The sequence below is a fragment of the Abramis brama genome (genome assembly GCF_963993115.1).
Source record: "Abramis brama genome assembly, chromosome: 5".
In the NCBI taxonomy this organism is placed as follows: domain Eukaryota; kingdom Metazoa; phylum Chordata; class Actinopteri; order Cypriniformes; family Leuciscidae; genus Abramis; species Abramis brama.
In genome coordinates, this window is record NC_139967.1 from 7,641,465 (window position 1) to 7,666,323 (window position 24,859).

At 36.4% G+C, this 24,859-nt stretch overlaps 1 protein-coding gene across 1 annotated transcript in view; it reads right to left on the minus strand.

Annotated features, from left to right (window-relative positions):
* Nucleotides 1-24,859, minus strand: part of nos1 (nitric oxide synthase 1 (neuronal)) — a 68,139-nt gene that overhangs the window by 3,607 nt on the left and 39,673 nt on the right. Inside the window, exons 12-27 of the mRNA XM_084113589.1 lie at nt 24,293-24,487; nt 23,188-23,273; nt 22,041-22,185; nt 17,238-17,342; nt 16,911-16,969; nt 16,552-16,668; nt 15,244-15,418; nt 13,845-13,983; nt 13,303-13,381; nt 12,578-12,771; nt 9,482-9,651; nt 8,103-8,313; nt 3,448-3,535; nt 3,236-3,357; nt 1,230-1,378; nt 45-239 (exon numbers count right to left, since the gene is read on the minus strand). Of these exons, the coding sequence (XP_083969715.1) occupies nt 45-239; nt 1,230-1,378; nt 3,236-3,357; nt 3,448-3,535; nt 8,103-8,313; nt 9,482-9,651; nt 12,578-12,771; nt 13,303-13,381; nt 13,845-13,983; nt 15,244-15,418; nt 16,552-16,668; nt 16,911-16,969; nt 17,238-17,342; nt 22,041-22,185; nt 23,188-23,273; nt 24,293-24,487 (2,229 nt within the window). The remainder of the gene's footprint in view (nt 1-44; nt 240-1,229; nt 1,379-3,235; nt 3,358-3,447; nt 3,536-8,102; nt 8,314-9,481; nt 9,652-12,577; nt 12,772-13,302; nt 13,382-13,844; nt 13,984-15,243; nt 15,419-16,551; nt 16,669-16,910; nt 16,970-17,237; nt 17,343-22,040; nt 22,186-23,187; nt 23,274-24,292; nt 24,488-24,859) is intronic.

Consider the following 24,859-nt stretch of genomic DNA (forward strand, 5'->3'; position numbering starts at 1 on the left):
ATAGCACCATTAACTATAGTGTGAATATAAAAGTGCGATCTAACCCTTAGTTTGCTGATATAGAAGCCGGCGTCCTCCAGGGTCATGTTTCCGTGCAGTTTGAAGATCTGCTGGACTGTTTTCAGTACGTCTCCAGCCATGGTGACGTCCCCGCAGACGTAGATATGTCCTCCTTCTTCTCTCAGATACTTGTACACTGTTTCAGACAGCTGCTCGCGAAGCACATCCTGGACATATTTCTGAGAAAAGAATATGAAGTAAGAGGTAAGGGATTAAAAAGACATCTATGAACCAGGGGTTGCACAGACTAGTCGACTTTAAAGGGCTAGTTCACACAAAAATGTAAATTCTGTCATTAATTGCTCACCCTCATGTCGTTCCAAACCCGTAAGACTTTCGTTCATCTTCGAAACACATCTTTTTGATAAAATCTGAGAGCTTTCTGTCCCTCCATTGACAGCTACACAACTCTCACTTTGATGCTTCAGAGATTGTAAACCTAATTTTAGTGAGACTGTCGCTTTTTCGATGAACAGATTATCATATTATTATATATTGATCAGCAAACATAAACAGAAGCTCAACCTAATCTGCTTGACATGCGTAACACGAGAATGAACCTCATTGGTTCTTGCTGAAGCTCAAACGTGATGCGTAACACGAGAATGAACCTCACTGGTTCTCGCACGTCAAGTGAACATGCTTGAGCTTCTGTTTACCACAACTGATGTGTGAGTTGATGAATGTTTATATGTGAATAAAAGACTAAATTAAATCTGTTCATCATATAAAGCGATCGAGTCTCTTCAGAAAATTTGGACTAAACCGCTCAATTCGTATGGATTAGTTTTACAGTCTCTTTATGAACTTTTTGAGGCATCAAAGTGGTCGTTGTGTAGCTGTCAATGGAGGGACAGAAATCTCTCAAGATTTCATCAAAAAGATCTTCATTTGTTTTGCGAAGATGAACGAAAGTCTTACGGGTTTGGAACAACATGAGGGCGAGTCATTTATTCCACTGTTATCTGATCAGTCAGAAAGCCTTTGCTTTGCTCACTGAATTAAAAAAAAGGAAAAATCTGAGACTTTTTTTTCCAAAAGGTCCATTTTCATTTTCACATTAATCTCTATGATTCACATGGGCAATCTAGCTAAACCTTCACTAATGCTGGAGTATAAATGGATTTGAAATATCCGCAGTGATATTTGCCAAGGCATCATATTCTAACCTTTGGTCTCCCAGGCTCTCTGGAGTATGCGGTGAAAAGCTCTTTAAACACTTCCTTGTTCTTCGCCTGGATGGTCTCTTCCTTGTAAATGTGGTCAATCTGTGACTGCCGACAACCGAAAACCAAGATCATGGGACATGCCTTGATTCCTGGTGAATTTAAAGATGCCAAAATTAAGTTTTAACTCAATGACAAATGCCAAAGTATATTAATCATACATAATTACATTAATTGCATGCAAATTATCAATGTATCCTAAAATTATCAATAAATTAATAAAAAAAAAAATTATATATATATATATATATATATATATATATATATATATATATATATATATATATATATATATATATATATATATATATATATATATATATATATATATATATATATATCCCCTCACCTAAAGGATTATTAGGAACACCATACTAATACTGTGTTTGACCCCCTTTCGCCTTCAGAACTGCCTTAATTCTATGTGGCATTGATTCAACAAGGTGCTGAAAGCATTCTTTAGAAATGTTGGCCCATATTGATAGGATAGCATCTTGCAGTTGATGGAGATTTGTGGGATGCACATCCAGGGCACGAAGCTCCCGTTCCACCACATCCCAAAGATGCTCTATTGGGTTGAGATCTGGTGACTGTGGGGGCCATTTTAGTACAGTGAACTCATTGTCATGTTCAAGAAACCAATTTGAAATGATTCGAGCTTTGTGACATGGTGCATTATCCTGCTGGAAGTAGCCATCAGAGGATGGGTACATGGTGGTCATAAAGGGATGGACATGGTCAGAAACAATGCTCAGGTAGGCCGTGGCATTTAAACGATGCCCAATTGGCACTAAGGGGCCTAAAGTGTGCCAAGAAAACATCCCCCACACCATTACACCACCACCACCAGCCTGCACAGTGGTAACAAGGCATGATGGATCCATGTTCTCATTCTGTTTACGCCAAATTCTGACTCTACCATCTGAATGTCTCAACAGAAATCGAGACTCATCAGACCAGGCAACATTTTTCCAGTCTTCAACTGTCCAATTTTGGTGAGCTCGTGCAAATTGTAGCCTCTTTTTCCTATTTGTAGTGGAGATGAGTGGTACCCGGTGGGGTCTTCTGCTGTTGTAGCCCATCCGCCTCAAGGTTGTGCTTGTTGTGGCTTCACAAATGCTTTGCTGCATACCTCGGTTGTAACGAGTGGTTATTTCAGTCAAAGTTGCTCTTCTATCAGCTTGAATCAGTCGGCCCATTCTCCTCTGACCTCTAGCATCAACAAGGCATTTTCACCCACAGGACTGCCGCATACTGGATGTTTTTCCCTTTTCACACCATTCTTTGTAAACCCTAGAAATGGTTGTGCGTGAAAATCCCAGTAACTGAGCAGATTGTGAAATACTCAGACCGGCCCGTCTGGCACCAACAACCATGCCACGCTCAAAATTGCTTAAATCACCTTTCTTTCCCATTCTGACATTCAGTTTGGAGTTCAGGAGATTGTCTTGACCAGGACCACACCCCTAAATGCACTGAAGCAACTGACATGTGATTGGTTGATTAGATAATTGCATTAATGAGAAATTGAACAGGTGTTCCTAATAATCCTTTAGGTGAGTGTATATATATATATATATATATATATATATATATATATATATATATATATATATATATATATATATATATATATATATATTATTTATTTATTTATATTGATTATTATCTTATTATTATTATATTTAAAATTATGTTCAAAAAAATTATATATACACAAAACAAAATAATAAATAAAAAGCAAAAATTAATAAAGAAATTTAATTCTGAGTTTGTATTCAAGCAATTAAAACAAATGACAAAAATAAATAAATGTTCTACAAAAATTAGAACACCTATAAATGTATTAAATAACAAATTAACAAATCATTCAAACAAAAGATGCTTTTCTTTATCAGATCTGTACATTTAGAAGCACAATTTAGACTTCGAAGCAATCAAAAGCCTACCCTTATTTTCAACATCATACAGTCTCTGCTGCCAGAAGCTTCTGAATGGAGCAATTCCAGTGCCTGGGCCGATCAGAATACACGGAACCTGGCTGTCTTTTGGCATACGGAATGTTGGGGCCCTGAAACACAAAATACATCCTTTGATTCAATCAAATCCACAAGAAAACTACCCTCAGTGGACATATTTGAGAAGTGTATGAACGCTTTACCCTCTGACAAAGCACGGCACTGTATCATCTTCTTCCAAGCTGTTGAGCCAGGAGGAACACACTCCATGGTGTACGGGACCCTCTCCATCTATCCGGAATAAAACGCATAATCCTTTAACCTGACACCCTCCGACACTGATCTAGCGCCTGGCAATTCAGGACTGCACAGGGCTGACATCACTTGCTTCAAATGGAGTGAAATTGCTATATTTTAACCACCAATTACGCCATTATGCACATAATTACGTGTTTACAATGCATTAAAAATGTGGAAAAGAGATTAGATCACGGTTTCTCTTTTGCGCATGTTAAAAAAAAAAGGCTTAACAGCAAATGAGCAGATCTAGAATTAATTTGATCTTTTAATTTTGATGTAGTCCCTATCTTTAAAATAAACGAGCAGTTATTAGATGAACAGTCTAATACCGCAGACAATCAGCCTGGTTTCTCTTCTGACATTACAGATTATTCACAATTCATTAGGCACTTCAGTCAAATTGCTAATTAAGTTCATAGTCTCTTATTAAGCACCCAATTATTCATACGATACCGCTGTTGGGGAAATGTGAGTTTTCAGGCCATATGTCATTGTAACTATTGAAAGTGAGAGGCTGTTTAGTGTGACACTCATAGTTTGAAATGAGTGACGAAGAAGCACTGGAAACGTTTAACACATCAGGTCCTGTTTACACATGCTTTAACATCTGGTGTTAAAGTGATCAGCTGAGATACATTACTGTTGACACCTGGTACAAACATTCTGGTGACCATTAGCTTTCGTCAAAGAGAGGGTCTCTGAAAGACTGCTCGAATCACTTATTACATCAGTGTATCTCCATGTATGGATATATAAAAAAAATATATATATTTTTATTATACAGTTTAATATGAGTTTGCTAATGCTTGCTGTGTTCAGATCAGCCAAGATAACAAAATCTGCAATCTCAAGATATCTGAATATGAACTCAAACATTTCTCATCATATTCATCCTAAATATATGGATGGAATATATATGGAATTTGATGGAATATAATAAAATTAGACAATAGCTAATGTAGAGTATATATATACACTGTACATCAACTGTTTTTTTATTCTATTTTTTTCTGAAGTCAGTTTTTAGAAGTAATTTTACATCTCACTCTAAAAAATATCCTGTTAAAACGGATAAAAACTGCAACTGTGTTTAATCACCATAATAATACAGGTGGTAAAACAGATTCATCAGATCAGATTCATAGAAAATGTGTATAAATGTTCACAGTGTCATGCAATCAAAGACAAAAACACCATCAGTCAGTGCAACACACGAGACACTAAAATAATGCAATAAACATTAACTAAATAACAGCTGGTTGGTTGGTTGGTTGGTTAGTGCTTTAACACCATGTCAGCTTCCTTGGCTATCTTCATGGTGAGTAACAAGTTAAAAAACTGTAAAAGAACAATTTAAAAACCTACTGCATAGAAGGGTTTTAAATTTTGCTTTAGTCAATAAAAATTCTAAAATGGATTAAAAAAATGTATTCTAAAGTGCTTGCAGAATAATATAATTTCTTAAGAGAAATTATTTAGTAAAATATGTTTAAGAGATACTGAATTTTTTTTTTACTGTAAATTATATAGTAATTCAGTTTTTGCTTGCAAAAACATACATTTGAAAGTTTATTCACAGTAAAATATTTAAATATATTTATAAATAAAATACATTGCATTCAGTGCTAGAGAAATTTATGTTTAAAAATAATGCATTACAATATTGTGCTAATCCCTAAAAAAGTAACTAATCGTGTTACTTTTTATGCAAAGTATCACATTACATTACTTTTGTGTTACTTTTTCTCACCTGGGATGGGCTGAGCTTGTTGTTTTTTTATATTAAAAAACATTATTGGCAAATGTAAAGTAGGGTGACCACCCGTCCCGCTTTGCGTTGTACCGCACAGCATTTTCACCCCTTGACCCGCACACCGCATATTGAGAAAATGTCCCACATTTTCATCAGTCTGTTGGTTTTTAATTATCATATTAAGAAAACATGCATGCGTTCTTTTGCCTTTTTAAGAAAGCATTTTATTTATTCTTTTTGCGGCGTAGTTTTTCACCTATATTTAACAGAAGTACAAATACAACAGCCGTTTTTTAAAGCCACACCGTGTAACTTTTCAACCTTCATAATATATTTCCAAGACCCTTGTGATGGTACATCGACTTACAATAGGTTGAATGACACGTCTGCCATAGCCTGACGGGGTCTGTATCGCTTTTACTGGCACTATGTAACTTCGGGGTTCGGGTAGTAACCAGAGCACAAAAAGAACTACAAAATTCGACTGCTTTACGGCATACGTCACTTCCCCCACCACTTCCTCAAATTCGGACGTGAGCGTTTATATACTGTCTATGGACGTGAGAGGCCAACCAGCGTTTGTTTTCGGCTTTCGTGCGTATGTTTTTGTCATGGGGGCTGTTGTGTTTAGACCTGACCACTTCATGCGTTTTCTCAGATCGGATAGCTATCCGATCGTGAAAAAAACAGGTGTAAATGCCCTCTGAAACGCATTCAAGACGCTCAAACCACTTCAGGAGGAGGTCTGAGACGCATTCCAGACGAAAGTGAACAAGTGTAAATGCATCTGGTTGTTTAAACCACATATGTAAATTGTACTCCTCCCAAAAATGCTAAAAAATAAATAATAAAAAAACCGTGTGAGAGCGTGTTATAGGCTATATGTTATTGCCAGATATGACGACGCGCTGGAACACGTATCACCGCAGATGAGAAGCTGAGCATCAGATCATCAAGCCAACGTGCAAACTATCGCAAATCAAAGTGAAAGTAAGTCGCAGATGCTTAACACACAATCATCATCATCATTAAAAGTAAAGAAACAAAATGATCTTACCAGGGCTGTTGCTGCTGCTCTCTCTTATTGCAGTCTTTGATTTTGAAATTTTAGCTGATGATCAATAAAATGCAGCTCATATCTGTTGCTTTCGGTGACGTGCACTCCATTAAATCTGCATATAGCGCGAGAATTGAAGATCGGATTTAAATCTGTTTCGCAAAAACACATTTATGTGACCAGGTATAAATAGAATCGTTTTGATAAATCTGATAGCTATCCGATCTGAGAAAAGTTTTTTCTGAGAAAAGGGGTATTTACGACAGTGCAAGTATTCCACAGCGACTCTAGGGGTCGCTGTTTGACAAAAACACAATTTCTCCACAGTGTCCCTTTAAATCCTAGCCAATGGTTGAAAAGAAAGGAATAAACACGGTCACTAGTAGGTCGTGACGGCTGTCAATCAAAATGTGGAGCGGTGATTCGTTCCATGTGTTCCCTGTCAGAAAACAAATGGATAATTCGGTAAATTAAAATTCATATTTAACAGATTTTATCAACTTGTTGTCTGCCGTGGTTGTTTTAATTCACATCCTTTCTAAAAAATATGAACGTTTTTGGTTTAATATATTCTTAATATATAAGACTGTCAATGAACAAATTTCATGTTGCTTTATATTTAATTTTTTTCATTATTTATTCTGTTGGATTTTAGTTGGACTTGGTCAGAACTGTTTCAAAAATAGTTATATGCATGATGCCTGCTGCCTTTGGCCTCAGTGATGTTGAATTAATGTAAAATAAAGTCATTTATTGTGATGTAATGGTGTTTTCTGGAAGGGACTAAAGAACATTTAGTATTTTTATCAGCTGAAAAGCAGAATGCAAATGTTTTTTATTAAGTTAGATAGACATTATTTAACAGTTTCAGATTATGTTTTAGTGTTGGTAACGTCCCACACAAACTTAGTAATCGTCCCACATTTGGTTTGCTTGATGGTGGTCACCCTAATGTAAAGGCCCTTTTACACTAAAAGTGAAATGAATAAGCTCAGGCTGAAGGAAATGCAAATTCACGCCTGAACAGTAGAGGGCGCAGCTCAAAACAAACCTTTCAGCAGTGCTGCCATTCTGGATTGCATAAGAATAGGATGCAGGAGAAGAAGAACAACACTCTTAATTTAGCAATAAAAAATTTGATGTTTATCCAAGTCAATTTTGCTTATCAGTCTGGTTGAATAGGATCATTGAATGTCAGCAACAAAGACAGGTTAATCAAGTGAGATTAAATGCATAAAGTATATGTTTCATTTAACATTTATTTATTGCAGGTTTGCGTAAAATTCTGAGTTTGCATTTCACTGTTTTTATTCATTTTGAGAAATACTGAATCTGTTTTTGTGCCAGTGAGATATAAATGCCTGCTCACATTTAGTCTAGATCTACAATAACCATCATGTTCAGGAGAGGTGTACTGTAGGTCAATAAATGGGAAAACACATTACTTTTACATTTTCAAATAAATAATGCAAGTTACTTTGTTACTTTACTCGTTACTTGAAAAAGTAATCTGATCATGTAACTCCTGTTACTTGTAATGCATTACCCCCAACACTGATTGCATGACATATGTTCACCATATATGGCAAGGTAACTTACAGCTAACCAATTAACAGGTTTTTACTGTAGCATTTGTACAATTTTTTTTTACAGTGCTGATATAAAGCTGAAACTTAAATGAACACAATTAGGTACTCAATTAAGTTTCCTGGTCTATGAAAAAGCTTTTTTTCCCATTTTTTGTTTACCTTTGGGCCGATAGGACACCACTGCCACAGTGAGGTGGATCTCTCCTGGATGGAGGTCTGGAGAGGAGCTGATGGAGTAGTACCGTGGCTGTAGGAGGGGTAGCTGGGTCAAGAGAAGGGTGGAGGGGATCTGGAGGGACGGGAACTCCTCCAACACCTCCACTATGGTGGGGTTATTGGACCACTTCCACTCCTCATACTCCTGCAAACCCTGAGGAGACACCGAACGAAGCACATGACATCAACATGATGTTCTCAGTAGCTCTGGTTTGGCACATGAGCTCTGGATGAGTGGCAGTGAATGGCAAACGTTCAAAACATTCTGCAAGCCGTGAACTGACAGCAAGAAGCGAGTAAAAAAAAAAAAAATTGTCAACGCTGTAATTTGCCTAAAAGTGTTAGTCATGTGTAAAACAGAGCCAGAAAGGATCTTTTTCAGATCTCTCTTTTTAAAGAGAGAGTTCTGACACAATGTATTCAACATCATATCACTCCTAATCTACAGTATGTGATATTTTGAACAAATTATTAATTAATGTTCTTTTTTATACAATAAAAGTACTTTTTTACTAGAGCTGTCAAGCTACAAAAAAAGGGACCAAAAACTTAGTTCATACAAACTCTACCATTATTGCCTTATTGACTGGAGTAATGATGCTGAAAAGCTTTGTCATCACATTAGTAAATTACATTTTAAAATATATTAAAATAGAAAAACAGTTAATTTAATTCCTTATAATATTTCACAATATTCCATATTTTTACTGTATTTTGATCAAATAAATGCAGCTTGGTGAGTATAAGAGACTTTCTCAAAAACATTCATAAATCTTACCGACCCCAAACCTTCGCTAGTGTATTCCAAATAAACTATTAAAATATACAGAAGTAAATTGTATGTTTATTTTAATCAAGCAGAGAGACACTGTGGGGAGTTGCCATCCTCACTGACGTGAACCCTTTTGTCTTTCTCCTCTGGTTCACTCATTTGAACCAGAATGGATGACTCACTAACTAAGCAGCCATTTTTAGCAACATATCGAAAAATTGTTTCAGTGGGAAGCAATGAAAGAGAAATATTTCCTTGTTTTCATGTTGACACGGAGAGGCATGTGTGAGAGAGCAAGGAAAAAAGGAAGTGGGGAGGAGGGGGTTGATTTTCAGAGGTAATAAGTTATCAAACTGAGAAAATTACTGCCGATTTGAGGCGGAAAAGGCAGGGACACATGTGGAGACGTGACGCCTTTTGTCTAATATGGAAAAGATGTATGAAAATGGGTTTTAGATCATTACTGAGCTTTAGTATTGATGCAAATAAATGTCTTGCATGATAATTAGAGAAGCGCACAAGCGTGTGAAGGCATGCAGTGTTTTCTTACCTTGCTGAGCACCTCTAGTCTCTTTCTCTGTTTCTCATTAGTCACTAGAGGAGCAAACTGTTGCAATAGTTGAGGACTAGGAGGGGTGGTTATGTCCAGGAAGTATTTGAAAGCCTGATAGATGGTACAGGGTGGAATACGACTCTCATCCGTCCAGTTGCTTATCACACCTGCAGAAGATGAAGGGGTTCAGATGGGTTAAGAATGCAGATATGACCAAGTTTTTTTATTTTTTTATTTAATCCTGATTTAGGCAGTGGTTCAGTGGCAGTGGTTTAGACTAGCAGCAGATACTTCACACTGAGTACTGCAATACTTAAACGGATAGTTCACCCAAAAACAAATATTCTGTCATTATTTACCCATGCACTCCCATGTTGTTCCAAACCTGTATGACTTTCTCCATACAGTAAAAATATGAAGGCAACATGCATTGATATCAAGCTCCAAAAATGACCAAAAAAAGCACAATAAAAAGTATAACCGTGTGCACTGTATTTGACTCATATTAAAGGTTTGTGTGAGGAAAACACTACAATTTAAGTCTTTATTTGCTGAAAACCTTGGTCTCACTGTCGACTAACTTAATGTGACATTCAGATATTCACAAATGCAAATTATTAAACTATTATATGCCTTCAGAGGACTTTGAATATAGCGTACAGGTAATTTGGACTTCTTTCATGGTGCTTTTTTTTTTTTAATCATTTTTTGAGACCTAAAGCCTTTTCCATTTGTATTCCATAGAAGAAAGAACATCATATGGGGTTAGAAGGATGAGTAAATGATGACAGAGTTTTCATTTGTAAGTGAACTGTACCCTGATAATGTGTCCAACGCACCTACTTTTGTTAAAATAACTCTTTTGTGAACAATGCAGGCTTCAATGAGACCACATCTGTAATGATGATCAAGAAGAAAGAGTTACAGCAACCTCATATTCCCTCTGTAAAGGTCACTAGCCAGTTATCAGTCATACTGACATATTTCTCAACAAGGAAGGGTGAGAAATCTCACTTGAGCTAACCCTTTTAAAAGATACTGAAAATAAGGTCCTACATGATAGGTCAGTACCACCAAAAACACATAGTATCTCTTTAACACCTTAAAAAAAGGGGGCATCCTTTCATTTCCATGTTATTGTGCCTTAAGCATCCAGAGCGATATTTCTTAAACAAAAAAACATTTGCTCTGTTTATGCATATTACTGTACTTCAAAGCCCTATTAATAGGGACAGTATGAAGATGAAAAGCAAATACATGGGGCAACAAAAAATAAAAAAAAATAAAAAATTGGCCAAGCTCAAAATGGCTAAACATTAAGCTTTTAATTGTCTTAACCACAAATTATTAGTCAGGAAATGAGCAAAATTTAAGCAAATGCACTACTTAAAAAGCCACTGACATCAAAGACAGAATTATGTTTTTGGCGGAATATGGGAAGTTGTGTGTTGAGTGATGAATCACAATGAAACATGAGTTGCATAACTAAAGAATGATTAAATGTTGGTTTGTTTTCAATAAGTCAATGCTCCTGCCCAAACTGCAGAGACCACCAAGAAGTGGCTTGAGAAAAAGTCCACCAGGCTCATGTTTTGGCTGGTCAGAGTCCAGATCTAAACCCTATAGGCATTTTTAACTACTCATGAACTGTTTGAAGCCATTGACATTGAGTGGAAAAACAGTCACTCTTCTTCCTGTAAAAAGCTGTCTATAAGTTGGGGAAGGCTATTCTGTGCTACAGTTAAAGTTACTTTATCTACAGTATGTGTGCAATTCCTGCCCAGTGATATTTGATTAAAATGGTTAAGACCATTTTTGGCTTGTCTAATTTTTTTTGGCCCAGGTGTGTAGTTTCAATGCAAGACAACTGTAAAATAATCATAAGTTTTCTCATGCACAGAGGCAAGATAAATAACCTTATGATGAGGAAAAACTTTAACAAAAGAGAACAAACAGAATGAAATGGCTCAAATGGGGAAATGCGCCTCTAGCACAAGAGATGGAACCCTAATAGATATGTAATTGAAAGCACATCATTTGGCATCAAAAATGTTTTTGATTCAGTCAGATTTGCAACGGAATCAAAGAATAGCGTGCCAGCATCAAAATCTTTCCCTGTGGGTAAGTTAATCCCAAGATTGTCTATCTATTCTAAAGATCTCTGTCATAGATTATAATGAATACAAAGCAAATAAATCCTGCATTCATTCTTTAACATTATACTGTATGTAGATATTAAGTTGTCATGTGGTATCTAAATTATGTTTTACAATTGATTAATAATTTCCGACAACTGCAATTCAGTATGCAAATGTTACAGTGAGCGTTTACACGCACACTGCACTGATAACTACCAAGGCTCAGCTTATTATAAAAACCTAACAATGCAAGAGAATTGCATTTACATGAAATGTATTGTTCAATTTATTAACTGAATAAGCCATCATAATGCCAGTAAAGTTAAAGAAAAAACACTTTTTGTCATTTTTAACTATTTAAAAAGATACATTTACATGCATGCACACCTTACACATTGTCAGGTTAAGCATGAGTTTGTGAATGCAAATGTACTGTAAATGATGTCAGCGCATACATTGAGGAGTGAATTGTATAATTTATAAACCCTCAGAATATACTACAGGATCTGGTCTCCTGATGGATATAGTAAGTGTTATTGAGAGTGATATGATTGAAAGCTAGCTCACTCTCCAGTAAATGTGACATGATCAGCACTATGGACCAGGTTACCCTGATCCTTGACTCATCATGAACACCAGAACACCTGATGAACACACTGTTCGGCAGACAATGGCATACTGAGAAAGCCTTTCCTCTGTGTTCAAAGGGAAAAAATGTTTGATTGGGGGGCTGGCAGACTTATTTGGACTTATATGGTCATTTCAGATTATTTTCCATTAGATACCAAAGCAGAAGTTTGAAAGACAAGTTATTTTGGTAAGTTAAAATGCTTTGAAGCTAGACTGTTATTCTAGAAATGTATTATTATTTGTTTTACATTTTGGTTTAGTGTCAGATATTTGCATGTTTTTATTATGACAAGAAAAAACATATTTGCATGCATTTCATAGTTACCCAATGCTGTGTTTCTTTCCTCTAAGAACTCCACTTTCACAATTTGATTGACAGGTGGTGCATCTTCCAGTTTTTCGATAAGAGTCGTAACTAGATCTTCGTTGTTTCCGGGGTAAACGCCTAAATGGTCACCAGGCAAGTATTTCAGGTTCTCGTGGTTGTTGGCATCAAGACGCACAAATATAGTCGATCGGCTGATAGACAGGAAGTGAGAATTTTATTTGTACATTGTAATACGAAACAGTTGTAGTCATTATTTAAGAGATTATAAAAGATTTATTCATACACAGAGCAATTCGCTAAGCTTTTGCTAGAATAGGCTGAAATGAAGTGAAATTGCAAAGCATTTTATCTGCCATTTCTTTTACATTTTACAGTGACATGATTAACTACTCAAGACCTAGAAGGAAATGTGTTTTTTTCTTATTGATTTTCTTAACTTTTTTAGGGTTTAATAAACAATTGCTACAATATAGCAATAGCATTTTATAATATTCTTTTGAAAAACTCAGTTTAAACCTATCCAAACACACCAATCCTCAATAGATTTATATAATAGAAAAAGGCAAAAGCTCCTCAGAAAATGCTGATGGCAACTATTGCTGAGGAAGGATTGGCAACCAATTGTTTAAGGCAAAACTCAGTCAAGGGTAATGTGAAAGACTTTCATGACAATGTAATTCTGAGAAATTAAAAAAATGGACAGAATATTAGCAAAAACATACTTCGATCTGGCACTTTGTAGGTTCTGTCTCAGCAGAAATTTGGCCCCGTAAACTTTCTTCTTATGGATGCTGTAAAGCGCTGAGAGTGGATACAAAAACCAATCAACAGTTAAAAACGTGCTGCGTGAAATCAAAAATCAAAATCATTTAGCGGCCCAACAACTTGATTTGCTATAAAACTCATGATGGAGCCGAGCCGCCCATTTAAAGATCATTTAGAGGACTTTAGATGCAATAGTAAAAATCAGATGGAAGCCTTAAATGCATTGTTTACACTTTCATCAATTGAATAAGGAAGTGTTTACAATCCTCTGGGTAATGCTAACACGACGCTGAGATAATCCGTATCAAGCTAATGAGCCACTAAAATGGCAGTCCCTTCAAGAGTCAGTTGGCATGCGTCATAAATTTTGAGGCAAATAAAAAGAGCTTTGCCATTCACAGGGGAAGACTTTAAGTATCATTTAATTTGATAAAAGCTTATTGGCTTTCTGAAATGAGTCATCCCTTAATAAATGGAAGGTACCAGAGCAGCAACGTACCTTGTGTTAGTGTCGGTGCCTCCACCGTGTATGTCATCCGGAACTTGCTTTTCTTCCAGCTGCGATCGTTACAATTCAATGAATCGTTCGCTTTCTCGATATTAACATCGTCGCCGACACAGAAAACGTCACATGCCGCCTGGGACAAAAAGGATTAAAAAGGATCAAAACAGATTCTTGGCAACTTTTTATGATGTATCATGAACATAAACCATATGTACAAGTGCAGTGCAAGAAATATACACTGTAAATCTTTTTTTTAGGCTTAAAAATGTCAAAATAATAATAATATAAAAAACTAAATCTAAATGAAATGGTTTTCATTTAACCCTGTAAAGCCTGACATATGAAATAAGTTTAAAAAAATGCATAAATGGAAAAGGTCCATTTCAAGTTCCATAAAACAAAGTTTGCATGTGTGTTTTTTGTGGAGTGTCATGTTTAATGCATCATTTTATTTATGGTTCATATAGTATGATATAGGAGAATATGGAGTTCGCTTTCAAGGAAAAAAACATATCAACTTTATTCAGAAGCCCAAACCAAGCAAAAATATTCAATTTAGTGCAGTTGCGGATATTTATACGGCCAAAATGAATACTTTAGTTTATAGTTTATACTAAAAGGTCTTTCTAACTAAAAGTTAATTCTAAAACTTAATATTCAACAACATTACTGATCTAAATGTACTAAAGCTGTTGTATGAACTGAGCTTTTATTTTTGCAGAACTGCTTAATAGATGAAAAGAACTAATAATTGATGATCTTTACAACAGAACTGAATCAAATTCAGCTGAACAACAGGCAAAATACATCATTTTCCTGTTTATCACTGTAAAGTTGCTTTGAAACAATCTGTATTGTATACAGCGCTATAGAAATGAAGGTGACTTGACTTAAAAAAGCATCTATCAATCAGAGGGCAGAAGGTATGCAAGTAAACAGGTTTTTAATAAAAGCTGATCATGTTAATCATTTAGAGGCCTAATAAATTTGCGTATTAAATATGATACAGTAGCCTTTATATGGTTAAGTAAAAAATGAATATGACTGAATCAACCGGACAACTAAATAGATCTTTGAAAGAATAACTGGCCCCAACATTTTTACCATTATTTACTTTTGTTACAAAAATGTATTCTGAGCAAAATTATTAGTATTATTTTTTTCTTCAAATAAACAATCATTGATTGTTAAGCCCCAAAAAAGCACCATAAAAGTAGTCTATACTACATTTTGGGTTGTTCCTCACACAAAGCTGTTGTAAGTAATTATTTAACAACTGCAAATGTATCACATTCTTCAGTGTAGTAATTTTTTTTGTCAAAAGCATTGATAAACAAAAACAAACGATACATTTCAGGTAGTGACTGCAGCCCACAGTTGCTTAGGGCAATACCTTGAAGACCTTCTTGGCCCATGTTCTGAAGGATTCCTCTTGGCCGCAGAGTTCGTCTCCCTCTCCCATGCGCATAATTCGTTCCCCACCAAGCTCTTCGAACAGCGTGTCCACTGCGTGGGCAAACGCACAGAAGTGTGGGTATGCCCGAGAGCCAAGGCCAAACACAGAGAATCTGTATGGGAGAAACGGAGTATTGAAAACACTTGAAGCACAAGAACACAAACAAAAACAATAGCACACACACACACAAAAAGATATGCCATATATACAAAACCAAGTGTATTAAAAGAGTGGGATGGTTGTGGACATCAGGCCAAAGGCTGTGAGCTTTGATCGTGAAACTATGAAAATTCAAGGCTAGAGTGGATGTTATGTTACGCAAGCATGTGCACACACATGCAAAGACAAGTAAAAAGTGTGAAATTTCTTTTGATTGCTTTAGGATGGAATTTCTTTTCAAAACTAAATTTCTTTTATGCTTTTTGTATTTTAGTTTTGAAGAAACTGATGAATTTAAATTACGTTACAGCCACTAGAAGAAACGCACACACGTACATAATGGGACAATGTCACCACAAAGTTGGAGATGGATATATATAGGCAAAAAAATAAATAAATAATTATATAAATAATTATATAAATATACCACAATGCAAAAAAAAAATATATATATATATGTTTTGCATTAAAAACCACAATGAAGCATATTTCCCAAGAGAGAAATACAAAAGAAACTATAGGAAAATAAGTATATTAATTTTATGAAATGTAGGCCTATTTAAGGACCATTAAGAATTTTTGCTCTGCAACATTTTCCCTTAATAACGTAATCATTTGTGTAAATGATTTATTTATTTTTAGTTATCAATGAAAGAATAAAAGTACAATAAAAATTCTCGTGATCAATAAATACTTAAATACAATTTAAAAATATAGAATTGTTTTTTACATTTCAGTAATGAGAATGTAATAGTGCTTCATTGGGCTTGTCAATGCAAAAATATTTTTTTCATTGCATTGCATAATTCATCTAACATCCTAAAAAGCCTAAACAAATCTTAAAATATGTCAGTGCAATTATTTTGTCTCAAGATGCAAAGCAGAAATAGTTATTTTTCTAAGGCACATTTATAAAAGCTATTAGCATTTAGGTAAATTTCGTAATTCAATAAATTTCATAAAATTAAGGCCTAATCCTGGCTTAATCTAAGCCCTGTCTGTGAAACCAGGCCTAAATGTTTTTCCAAAGTATACACATCAAATCTACATAAATTCACATACATACACATACAGGCACCACAGTACCTGACATTAGCAAGTGGTCCAGTGCTCTCAAAGTTGGCTTTGGTTTCAGGTTCGTCGCTGGAGGATTTGCGGGTATCAGAATATGAAGAAACGCTGTTAAAACGCACTTTGTATGTCCTGAGAGAGAGAGAAAGAGAGAGAGAGATTTCTTTGTGGATTTTTGTGAATGGTTTGATTGTATAGAGAAGAAATGCATGTAATGCGTAAATGTGTATGTTTGGTGCATATATGTTAGACTTTGTGTAGGTGTGTGAACTGAAACACTGAAAAAATATTAATTATGGGAAAGCAGATTGGTGGGAGGATGAGAAGAAAAATCACTCGTTTGCTTCTCCACTCGCGCACACACACACACTCACTTTCTGTCCTCTACGCTGGTGGTGGGGTGTCTCATCTCCATCAGAGCCGCACCAAATTTCTGTAGTGCGGAAAAGGGGAGAAAGAGAGAAGGAGAGAAGTTACTGGCCCTTCCCACGCATGTTCACAATCACAAATTCAACCAGGACCTGCCAGCATACTGCAGGTTCTCCATTGTACAGTGTATGTGTGAAGTCCTTTATCATCATGATGAGCACATTCTGTTGTGTTGTGAAGTGTTGACAATTTGATTCAAAGCAGAAGAAAATGATTGATGTGCTCAGTGAAACACTAGCGCATTAAAGCAAACTTGTGCTTTAATAACTCACCTCTCCATTTTCAGGAGGGTCTCCATTGCCGAACGTGCTTGTCACCACTAACACAAGGGTCTCATGTTCCAAGTCGACTGTGTCATATTCATCCATGGACGTCACCTGCAGGATCATATAATACCGCATTATACACATGACACAATGCTGCTATATGTACACTCCCAGTCAAAAGTTTTGGATCGGTAAGATTTTTTATGTTTTTTAAAGAAGTCTCTTCTGCTCACCAAGGCTGCATTGAATTGATTATAAATACAAAACACAGTATTATTGTTAAATATAATGACAATTTAAAATAACTGTTTTCTATTTTAATATCATTTAAAATGTAATTTATTCCTGTGATCAAAGCTGAATTTTCAGCATCATTACTCCAGTCTTCAGTGTCACATATTCCTTCAGAAATCAAATTTGATGCTCAAAAAAAAAAAAAAAATTCATTATTAGTATCAATGCTGAAAAAAAAAGAAAATGCAGGATTCTCTGATGAATAGAAAGTTCAAAAGAACAGTATTTATTTGAAATCTAATCTTTTGTAACATTATAAATGCCTTTACTGCCTTTCACTTTTGATCCATTTAATTAATCCTTGATGAAGTACTGATTTATTTTATTTCTTTCCCACAAAAAATAACTTTTGAACGGTAGTGTTTAATATTACAAAAGCTTTCTATTCATCAAAGAATCCTGAATAAAAATGCAAATAACTGTTTTCAACACTGATAATAATGAGAAATGTTTCTTGAGTATCAAATCATCATATTAGAATGATTTCTGAAGGATCATGTGACACTGAAGACTGGAGTAATGATACTGAAAATTCAGCTTTGAAAAAAAAAACAAAAAAAACAAAAAAAAAACACACTTTACTATATATTCACGTAGAAAAAAGCAATGTTTTACATTGGAATAATATTTCACAATATTACTGTTTTTTTAATCAAATATATACAGCCTTGGTGAGCAGAAGAGACTTATTTTGAAAACATTACAAGTCTTACCGATCCAAAACTTTTGACTGGTAGTGTACATGATATCATGACCTCAGTAAACATCATCCATCTAAATAGTTGTATTAGTACTATTGTTGTGTTTTATGCTACTTTTCATCACAGACATAAGAGAGAGGAGAGAAGACATTACAGTAACACTTTACAAAAGGTCACACTTTTGTTTTTAACTGCATTATTTAACATGAGCTAACAATTAAAAAGTGCTACTGAAATTACATTGGGGAGAGTCAGGGTTGTCAGCAATCATGTAATCTAGTTACTAGTACTGTTTTCAGGGCCGTCGTTAGTGGGGTGAAAGGTGGTGACAATTATAGGGGCCCCCACTGCCCAGGGGGCCCCACAAAATCCAGCAGTTATACTATATAGGCCCCTGTTGTATGAAAAATTCTAATATTTATATTAGTTGTATGCCTGAGATTTAAATGAAAACCACAAAAACATGCAATTTGGTTAAATATTTTTTCCAAATATCTCTTACCTCCCTATAAATGGTTTAGTCCGATCTAAAGTATTTATTAATTATTCAGTCAGTGACAAACATCAGATGGACCCAATAAAATAGTAAGTCCCACCCCAGCTCGTGAACAGAACCAATCAGAGTTGAGGCGGCAGGTCCTGAAGTTAACGATGAACTTGGTGGAAGAGCAGGAGATTGACTGACAAAATGTCGGGGAAAAGAAAACATAAATCAGGGTACCAGAAACTATGAAAAGAAGGAGAGGGAGGCCAGGAGAGTTGTTGTATCACAGTCGATCAAGACGTTCTTAAAGACAGGTTCTATTGTTATTTCGCTGGGAATAAGAAAACTACCGTCTACAGCCTGCCGGTACTGTCACTCTCCATTAGCCTATCGGTGCGCACCACAATCGACCGAATGATTACGTGGTAAAAATTCCTATCTTTTTACACTATTGTAAATAGTTAAAAAATTGACACGAGTCACGACGCATTGCATTATGCACCTGACCTGCCGGCTGATGATGTATTTATTAAATCAAGAAAACACAAATACAACACACTGCACTTGAATGAATAAATTTTAGCTTTATTTAATAATATTATCTTTATTAAAAAATAAGACAATAAATGACTTTATTTTTTAAATTTGACTGCATTCTTGTCAATTTATAAATGTTTACTTTTTGATTTATGAAGTATAACAGACTGATGGGGGAAAAACATTATTTTGCTGCTACTTTTTAAAAATTGGTTTTATTATTATTTAACAATTTATTTTTATTAGTTGTAATTTTTATATACATTTAACTTTTAAAATAAAGGTTTTACAACAACATCACCATCTTCTGTTATATGTGGGCCTCCATACTCATCTATTTACTATATGTTATCGGTGGAGGGTGGAGGGGGCCCACATCAATATTTTTTCAGGGGGCCCCGAATCCTCTAGCTACGGCCCTGACTGTTTGTGAGAACATGAATAATGCTTTGATGTGACCACTTTGATGTGATTGGTTTTTCTGTCTCATTTGTAAGCCAGGAGCAAAAGTTTGGCTATTAGATCAGCGTTCGGAGAGATTTTAGGCAAAGTTTTCGAGTGTGAAAATAATCACACAATGTGCATCAAGAATGGGAGGCACGTTATCTCTTGATCCTGACGTACCGCCAAAAGGGGTGTAGCGGTAATGAACAGTTCGTACGGCGCCTAACGAGCAGCTAATGCGGCATGATACAATTAACAGAGTCGACGCATCAGTGCGTGTGGCAGGGCAAACGCCTTCAGGACATGCAGAAAGAGAGAGGAGCTGCATGTAAATCACGTAATAACAAGCGCACATGAACAAGATTGATTATTCTGCTAGATTATAAAAATAACTTTGCATTTAAATGCTATCCCAAGGCTAAACACTTGGACTCAATATGCTTGTTTTAGATGTCACATAGCTTGGAGTGTAACGTGATCTTAACTTTACCTACAGATCAATGCCTGGGTGCAATGATTCTTGACATTTTATGGCACTGGTGCAAAAGAAATCGTGAGCAAAAGACATTTGCGTAAGCTCTCGCATAGCACGCTTTGGTGTGAAAATGGCTCTCTCACTCTGCAATCTGTAGCCTCGAATCGGAAGAGAGATTTTGGTTGTGAAACTAAAGGGATATGCGGATATACATATCTTGCGCCAATATTCTTTGTCATTTTGTATACATCAATGTTTACGTGCAAATCCACTGGAGGCATTGATCTTGGATGAGCCTCCTGGCTCCCCTTCGTTGGAATAAACTCCCACTCCATATAAAACAGTCCCCTACACCAGCGGCCTTTTTTGCGCCACGGACCGGTTTAATATCAGACAATATTTTCACGGACCGGCCTTTAAGGTGTGGCGGATAAATACAACAAAATAAAATTATACGACCGGCATAAAAACTGGGGTATTTTTTAAATATAATAATAAACGTGAATTCAATGTGAAGGCCTACTCGCAACTTTATTAGCAGCGTCCTCGTAACATCGCGCCTAAAGAAAACTGAGAAAGCCTGAACACAAACAAAATGCCCCCAAAAGAAAAAAATCTCCATGTTTTCGGTGCTGATGCGTTCATGTAACATGTAAGGGTGGCGCTGCCAATAAAGCACCTAAAAGCTGTCACAACGAACCGGCAAAATTAATGATTATGAATATGTAAAATATAGCAGGAGACATTTTAATTGTTTACTAATACACCAGTTTTTGTTATGTCAGTGTCGGCTGGAAAGATGAAGTTGACGATGCTGACTCGCGATCTTCGCATGTAGTGAACGCGCCAGAGAGAAATGCACACTTCATACGGATTACATAAGCAGAGAACAGTCTGTTTTCTTTCGTTTTGAATTGTTCTGTTTAAAAGTAGACATTTCAAGCTTTTTATATATGTCTCAGGTCTGTGAGGCAAGTAGGCTACCTTATACGCTGAGTTTTGGTTAATTTATGAGACCAGCTCCAGCTCACGCGCCGGCGCCTCCGTGTCGTGATTATCTATTTTTTAATATATTTACTTTTTATTTATTAAATCCAGACAATTGGTTGATGAAACATTGATTAAAATTAAGATACAATTAATACAAAACGAAATTAAATTTAAAGACAGGCTTTGTGCTTTCTGTTTGAGGTCTCTGTGAAAGTTTTAAAGCAGTCTTTCAGTGCCGCTTTCAGAGCGCTCACGTCCGTAACGGAGAACTGTCCTGTCTGTAACATTGTTGTTGTTTTTTTGTGAAATAAATTTCTAAATAAATGCGACTTATAGTTCAGTGCGACTTAGGCTATATATGTTTTTTCTTCTTCATGGCGCATTTTTTGACTGATGCGACTTATACTCCGGAGCGACTTATAGTCCGGAAAATACGGTAAGTTATTTATTATTTCTGTGCGGCCCGGTACCAAATGTCCCACGGACCGGTACCGGTCCGCGGCCCGGGGGTTGGGGACCCCTGCCCTACACTACGCAGTTTTCGCTCCGCCCTTAAAACTCAACTTTTCACCCTAGGCCATCCCACTGCGTATCCTAGCCCCTAACCCCCGGTCAGGACTCTGCTTGCTTGCCCAACCCTGCCATAGCCTCTGTTCTCACTGTAGCACCACCGTACTTGCTCACCCTTGCCCAATAAACGTACCTTCTTCCTTCAGCCTTTTCTTTTCAATGTACCGCTTAGTTTAAAAATTGTTCAGCGACTTGGTTAAAGGCGCTATATAAATATAAATAAGTAAATAAATAAATGAATGGGAAGGGTTTTAAGAATCACGCACAGATGTCAATCTATTATGTGCGGTTCAATATAAGCCCGTCATTCTTACCTTGGCATCAAACGCGTGCTTGAAAATCTCACAGAGCGTTTTTGCATAGTCCTGTGATTTCCCAGTTTCTGTGGCGAACAAGATGGTGGCTTTGACTCTCTTGGCCATGGCCTGCCCCATGAGCTTGGCGGAGAATTTCACAGCCCTGCAAGTCGCACACAAACATGTCAGTCGCAGATATGTCAATTTCAATATGTCATTGCTGTGTATAACGCTTTATGCAATATAGATTATTTCAAAGCAGCTTCACAGTAGTAAACAAGAAAATAACAGAAATTCAAATTCTGATGTAAACCAGCTCTAAAAAGACAATAGTGTCATTATTCAACTCAAGTCAGGGTTGATTCAGTTCAGTTCAATAACTTTGTAAAGTTAATTAATTATGAAACAAGTTCATTTCAGCTATCAGCAGCTCTACAGAAGACAATAGCGTCGTTATTCAGCTTGAGTAAGTTCAATGTTGCTTCAATTCAGTTCAAAACAGTGTCCGTGTTGCAAAATTCATCAATTATGAAAAATTCTAAGCTCTACATAAGGCAATAGTGTCATCCTCAAGCTCAATTCAGTTAGGGTTAGAGTTAGTTTTATTCTCATTCGATAGTGTCAGTGTAGTCAAATCACTAATATTCCTGAATATTCCGTGTCTTTTTCCTGGGTTACAGGTTATAATTTCGGCAAGGATGAACTGTGACAATGTGCACCGCAATTCCTGAATATTATCTCTTAGCGAGAGTTTAACACACTAACAGATCCTTTCCCCTCTTTTCCGAGACCACACAATCACATAAACGTAGCTACTTATATCCTGCGGGCAATTACTGTAATAGCACAGAGGCTGAACGTTAAAGAGACGCTGAAGGAAACCTGATTACACCTGAGTGTGATTCAGTGAGTTAAACTCAATTCTCAGCCATTCCAGTATTATTGTGAGGAAAATACACTGGAAAGCACTCTTAAAAAGCCATTAACACAAACATTTGCTGACGTTCCCGAGCCATGGGTAAAACATACAACAAAAGGTTGGCAAAGGTTTGGAGCGCTGCAGATGGCCGACCTCGGAAGCATCATATGGGTTTAACTCAACATACACTTTGCGCTCAAGACAAAAACAAACTGTGCGTAGGTCTTGAGCTCTTCACCCACTCACTTGGCAAGTTTCTTGAATCCAATCGCTCTTTTCTTTGTGGGTGTTCCATTCACACCTTTCCACACGTGAGTGTTCCATGGGTCAGCCTGGAGAGAGAGAGAGAGAGAGAGAGAGAGAGAGAGAGAGAGAGAGAGAGAGAGAGAGAGAGAGAGAGAGAGAGAGAGAGAGAGAGAGAGAGAGAGAGAGAGAGAGAGAGAGAGAGAGAGAGAGAGAGAGAGAGAGAGAGAGAGAGAGAGAGAGAGAGAGAGAGAGAGAGAGAGAGAGAGAGAGAGAGAGAGAGAGAGAGAGAGGCTAATTGTGATCAAGTGATTGTAATACAAGAAAAGAATCATAAAACCCGGAAACAAGTTCGTATTTTTCAGTGTCTGGTTTCAATCATCAATGGGTTATTTTTTAATGGGTTTTTGGTTAAATGGCTGAATAAGGTCTGTGGTTCACACAAACTCAAGATATTTTCACGTCTATTCCGTTTTTTAAGCTTTCATGTATCTTGGAAACAAGTGGCTAAATGGGACAGAGGTTGGCGAGACATTAAACATCATCACGCCGAACAGGTAAACTCATCGACTCACTAGTCCACTATTACAGCCTTATTGCGTTTATACTCGCAGTCTTGCAAACTATTCTAACTCAAACTTTCCAAGATGTCGATTTTAAACAAATATTGAAAGATTTGTTGGAAGCTTAGTGGTGGTGACGTTAAAGTCATGTGACAGTAGTGTAGTTTCTTTATAGCAAAACATTAGCTTTTTACATCTGCCGATTGCATTTAGGCTTTAAAATTCATAAGTTGTCTTCATTTGTGAAGATTATCTTGATGAACAGAATGTGTAAGAATCATAAACTTCGGTGTTACCGTATCAGTTTGAGCGGATTTAAGTGGATTTGCTTTTGCAGCGCAGAAAACGGCGTCTTCGTATCAGACAGTTCGGAATCGGTTCTTTCTTTTGCAGACATTTTACATTCACAAATATCTATATTACTCACTACATGAAAGGTAATATCTAAAATAGGGGGCAATTTAATGCTTATGTTATGTATGATTTTACAAACAATCAATCAAAATATTGCTATGACTTCAACTTCAACTGGACAAAAGACTTACCTGGTACTCGAAGGAAGGTGTTAGGCGATAGTTGAGCATCTCCTGATGGAAAACAGGTGTAATGCTGCCTGACATGGGCGGCACTATCCAAACCCAGTCACCCGGGCAGCCTCCCCTCACTCTGTACTCATTCTCCATGTGCTTCATGAAGGACTCAGTGGCCGAGTGATGGTCTACTATGGTAACCTTTGACATCTATAAAAGGAAAAATTGGAAAGAGTGAGGCTGCTTACATCCTGGCTGGGGAAAAAAACTGCTCTGAAAAGGCTAAAACTAAGATTAAACTCAGCTTGTGAAGCTTGTGCAATGACTTCAGCTAAATAATGGCACTATTGTCTTTTTAGAGCTGCTTTACAGCAGAACTGAACTCTTGTTCGTATTATTGATCATTATTTTCATGTCTATCAATGCAAAGCTGCTTTGAAACAATCTGTATTGTATAAAGTGCTATGTAAATAAAGGTGACTTGACTTGAATCAACCAGTATGGTATTTCTGTTTAAGCTTGTAATCTAATATCATGCAAAAACACAACATAATGCTGACCAACAATGTAAAAACTTAAATG